The 4,849-nt window shown below is 38.9% G+C and overlaps 1 protein-coding gene across 1 annotated transcript; it reads left to right on the top strand.

Annotated features, from left to right (window-relative positions):
* The first annotated feature begins 1,727 nt into the window (after window positions 1–1,727).
* On the top strand, window positions 1,728–4,849 carry LOC147861542 (serine/threonine-protein kinase SAPK3-like). Its single transcript, XM_087322405.1, has 9 exons — window positions 1,728–2,045; window positions 2,235–2,309; window positions 2,912–3,013; window positions 3,095–3,148; window positions 3,321–3,413; window positions 3,531–3,623; window positions 3,814–3,918; window positions 3,993–4,091; window positions 4,178–4,849. Exons 1-9 carry the CDS (start codon window positions 1,926–1,928, stop codon window positions 4,847–4,849), a joined length of 1,413 nt encoding a protein of 470 aa, XP_087178531.1. The 5' UTR covers window positions 1,728–1,925.

The raw sequence follows: 4,849 nt of genomic DNA, 5'->3' as shown, positions 1-4,849 counted from the left end.
GGAGAGGAAGCTATTGATACGGTAGAAGAGAGAAGTAAGGTAAAGTAAGACAAATGAGGTGAGACAAACCATGGAACCAATAAGGTGAGTTGACACAAAGTTAAATAGCTTCATTGTGTAATGCACTCCTTTCGGAAATAATTGATACAATAGCTTTCCATAAACTATAATGTTAATGTGGCATGTTACCATTTCATTAATCACATGTTTTAATAAACCACTTCGACATGCACACATGAGTCAAATTTGATGGTTAAACCATAAGATTTCCCATTTGTTAAATAGTCTCACAATAAATATTTCATCCCCACATCTCTTGCAAACATTCAATTGATTAGATTAATATGCTAGCTTACAAGTGCCATGGGTTCAATATATTGGCATTTAAAATATATTGTAAGTTGTATATTGACAAATATATTGTAAAATATATTGTAAGTTGTAAAATTGACAAATATTGACATTTAAAATATATTGCTAGCTTACAAGTGCCATGGGTTCGCTTGAACATATTTGTAAGTTAGTAACAATAGATTATGACAGCCCTAATTTTGTGGGGTCAAACATGAAGAAAACTTTGTTCTCCTTTTAGTGGGTGTTTCCATGTGCTCCACTTGGTTTTGATGGTCAATGTGCATGAACGTCGATTTAGGCCCCATGAAGTTACATTTGGCAAAGACAAAACATTTGACCATTCAATGTAAAATTACTGCATGCACGAGATGATGTTTGATGTGAATTGTCATTATACATTCGCTCGAACTTGAACGGGTATTAATACTATGAATAACAAACTGGTGTCTTTTCAGAAAATACATGTTGTCTTTATCAGAGAGTTTGTAACCAATTATATCTCCATAAAGATAAAACATGAATTGACATGTTGCACTTATGTGCTTCTAAATGAAGAACATGGCAACAAGATGAGGTCGTCCTTTTAGATAGCACAAACTTAGTAATACATCATCGCATATTTTTACTAATCAATCGACTTGTAGCATTGAAAGGAAAATTGATGCGGGGATCCACATGGATGAGGGATCTTCCTTTATTAGTTTGCCAAGTTTAGTACAAGTCTATAAAAAAAAGACGAAGATACCAAAGACGCTACCTCCCGACACCCAAGAAACAACATTAAAAACCGTGGGTCATTTCCCCAAAGAACAAACGGGGGAAAACACACACACACACACACACACACACACACACACACACACACACCATATACGATGGGGAGGTTATAATGGGCAATACATTTGGTGGTCGGCTGAGATTTGAGACAGAGGACCAAACATTACAAGGGGGGGGGTCGATGATAAAAGGAAGGGAGGCCCGATAAGTTGGGCGGCGGCGTCGCGGAGAGGAGGGAATGCATTTGAAGGTGTGTGTGCCTTCCTTTGAAAGGAAGCAACCCATCCAAAATACATACATACATACATACATACATGCATGTATACATACATACATGCATCCATCCATCCATCCATCCATACATACATACAGTACGTTTCAGCAATACATACATACATACGTACGTACATACATACACTCATACATACGTACGTACATACATATACCGTATTATTTCCAACAATTGGCGCGCAGGTTCTCCCCCATCCTCTTCATACGAAGAAGCAGCAGACAACAGGCGACGAACGAAAGAGAGAGAGAAGAGAGAGAGAGAGAGAGAGTGAAGAGAGAGAAAGAGTCACGGCAGCAGCAGCAGGAGAGAAAGAGCAGGAAGGAGCAGCAGCTAAAGACGCAGTGGTCAACGAAGAAGAAGAAGAAGAAGAAGGAGAAGGAGAAGGAGAAGGAGGAGAAGAAGAAGTAGTAGTAGTAGAAGAAGAAGCAGAAGGAGGAGGAGGAGGAGAAGAAGAAGAAGGAGGAGGAGGAGAAGAAGAAGTGCCTCTTCTCTTCCCCGCCCCATGGACCGCTTCGATGTCGTGAAGGAGATCGGTCAAGGAAACTTTGGTACTGCCAAGCTCCTCCGAGACAAGACGACTAACGAGCTGTTCGCCGTCAAGTACATAGATCGTGGCCCCAAGGTAATGAGGCGGAACAATCCTTTTTTCTTTCACTTGTAGGGTCTAGGGTTTCTGTTGATGATGTTGCTAATCTTCGTAATCAGTATCTTCTCCTTCATTGTGAGAATCATCAACAATCGTAGTTCTCCTTCGTCAATATCATGATATTCTTCTTCTCTGCTTTTTCACGATCTTTTCATTTCTACACAGATCGATGAGAATGTGCAAAGAGAGATCATTAATCATCGATCTTTACGGCATCCTAACATCATACGCTTCAAAGAGGTATTTTTCTCCCTTTCACTTTCCCCTTTTTACTTGCAGCTTTGAGGTTTATATATATATAGGCTAAAAACCATCTGATGAGTGTTGATGCACTGTCTATATGGGATGCCATTCCCTGGAGCTTTTACACTATCTGTTTGAAAACATTGTTCCGTCCATTGCTATGCAACCAGCACGAGTTGGGGTTCCATTGATATCTTATCGATATGAAATGGTGTTCTCTGTATTGGATGGGATGTTGTTCCATCACCATACTATCAGCATGAATTGTTGTTCTATAAGAATGCTATGCATATCAACAAGAAGCGGAGATATGAGTGCTTGAGATCGTGTTATATTGCAATGCTATGCTATGAGCAAGAACAGTCATGTATGAAGTCTTGTTCCATGACAATACTATCTGTGAGAGATGCTGGTTGATCTCTGTGCCATGTGTATGTGATCAAGCTCCATTGACGTGCTATCTGTATGCCATTTTATGTGATTCCTATGTTATTATAACAGCACGCTATTTCGTACTAGGGTTATTACACTTTTGGGAATAAAGAAAAGAATGTTCTTTGCCTTTCTGATCCGTTTGTATTGAATGCATTTTTTCATAGGTATGTCTAACTCCCCAGAAGTTAGCTATAATTATGGAGTATGCTGCTGGTGGTGAGCTTTTTGAAAGTATCTGCAATGCTGGAAAATTTGAAGAAAATGAGGTGAACATGGCTTATCATTGCGATTTTTGTTGGTTCCCATATTGTTACCTCTTTGATAATTCTAAATTCTGCATCATGCAGGCTAGATTTTTCTTCCAGCAGTTGATATCGGGAGTCAGCTACTGCCATGACATGGTGAATTGAATTAAGAAACTAAATAGATTATAACATGTGAAGAAGTTTTGACATTTTAGTTCTGTCGTAGTATTATATCTAGCCTCAATTCACTGTGAATGTCAGAAAAATCTTTGTCCTGTTCAACCAATGATGGCGAATTTGATTTCATATTTCTCTTGTATTCGCTCAGCAAATTTGCCACCGGGATCTGAAGATGGAGAATACGTTGCTTGATGGAAGTTCTGCTCGTCGGCTTAAGATTTGTGACTTTGGTTATTCGAAGGTATAGTAAATCTTGTTGGACTCCATATAAAATAGACTTCAAACCTAATGATTGCTTGCGTGTGTCTGTCTCTTTCTCCAGTTGTTGATGTTGATGATTTCATGTCTATCTTTGCAGTCCTTGTTACTGCATTCTCAAGCAAAATCAACTGTTGGAACACCTGCTTACATTGCTCCCGAGGTGTTATCTCAGAGAGAATATGATGGCAAGGTATCCTCATGACTGTTTAAAGAAATTATGAGATAAGTCGATATGATGGCTTGCAAATTGATTCCTCTCTTAGTTGGCTATAGAATGTTTTAACATATGTGGTTCAGTATAGAAGATACACGTGGGTGCCATGAGCATATGCCTATTTATGCTTGCCAATTATGTAACACTTGTGCTTCCATTGTTGCAGAAAGCCGATGTTTGGTCTTGTGGTGTCACATTGTATGTAATGTTGATGGGTTGTTACCCCTTTGAAGATCCTGCGGATCCGAAGAACTTTAGGAGTATTATCAGTGTAAGGCTTGTGGCAGGGTGTTTTCACCGAAACTGCATAACATGTAACTGAGTTCAATTGTGTTGCTTTTGCAGCGGATTATGAACGTGCAATATGTGATTCCAGATGATGTGCATATATCTGCTGAATGCAAGCATCTTCTTGCTCGCATTTTCGTGACTGATCCAGAAAAGGTGCTTGAATGATTTTATTACTCTATTATTACTAATGAAAAATCAGTATCTGATTATTGCAAATTTTCTCATATGTTGGAGCACAGCGTATCACTACGTCAGATATCAAGTCCCATCCTTGGTTTCTTAAAGATCTTCCAAAGGAAATGCTTGAAGGTTTTGAGCAAGGTCACAGTCATGATAATGGAGATGATTCTCTTCAAAGCGAAGAAGATATCATGAGGATTATCAATGAAGCAAAGGTCATAGGAACCAAGGAGTCTAAAGAACTCGGGTACCCTGATGGAAGAAACCATGAATCTGAACTTGAGCCATATTGTGATCAAGCAAAGGAACTTGAGAAGATGAACAATGAATCTGAATTTGAGCCATATCGTGATCAAACAAAGGAACTTGAGAAGATGAACAATGAATCTGAACTTGAGCCATATCGTGATCAAGCAAAGGAACTTGAGAAGATGAACAATGAATCTGAACTTGAGCCATATTGTGATCAAGCAAAGGAACTTGAGAAGATGAACAATGAATCTGAACTTGATCCATATCGTGATCAAGCAAAGGAACTTGAGAAGATGAATGATGAATCTGAACTTGAGCCATATCGTGATCAAGCAAAGGAACTTGAGAAGATGAACAATGAATCTGAACTTGAGACATATCGTGATCAAGCAAAGGAACTGGAGAAGATGAACAATGAATCTGAGCTTGAGCTTGATTCAATTCCTGAAGTGGCTACCAATAAGGACATTGCTGTTTGA

This window comes from Azolla caroliniana, unplaced genomic scaffold (assembly GCF_043228905.1).
Source record: "Azolla caroliniana isolate FFs.n. ecotype wild unplaced genomic scaffold, voAzoCaro1.0.p SCAF_7, whole genome shotgun sequence".
Classification (NCBI taxonomy): domain Eukaryota; kingdom Viridiplantae; phylum Streptophyta; class Polypodiopsida; order Salviniales; family Salviniaceae; genus Azolla; species Azolla caroliniana.
This window is presented reverse-complemented; position numbering and strand designations above follow the sequence as displayed.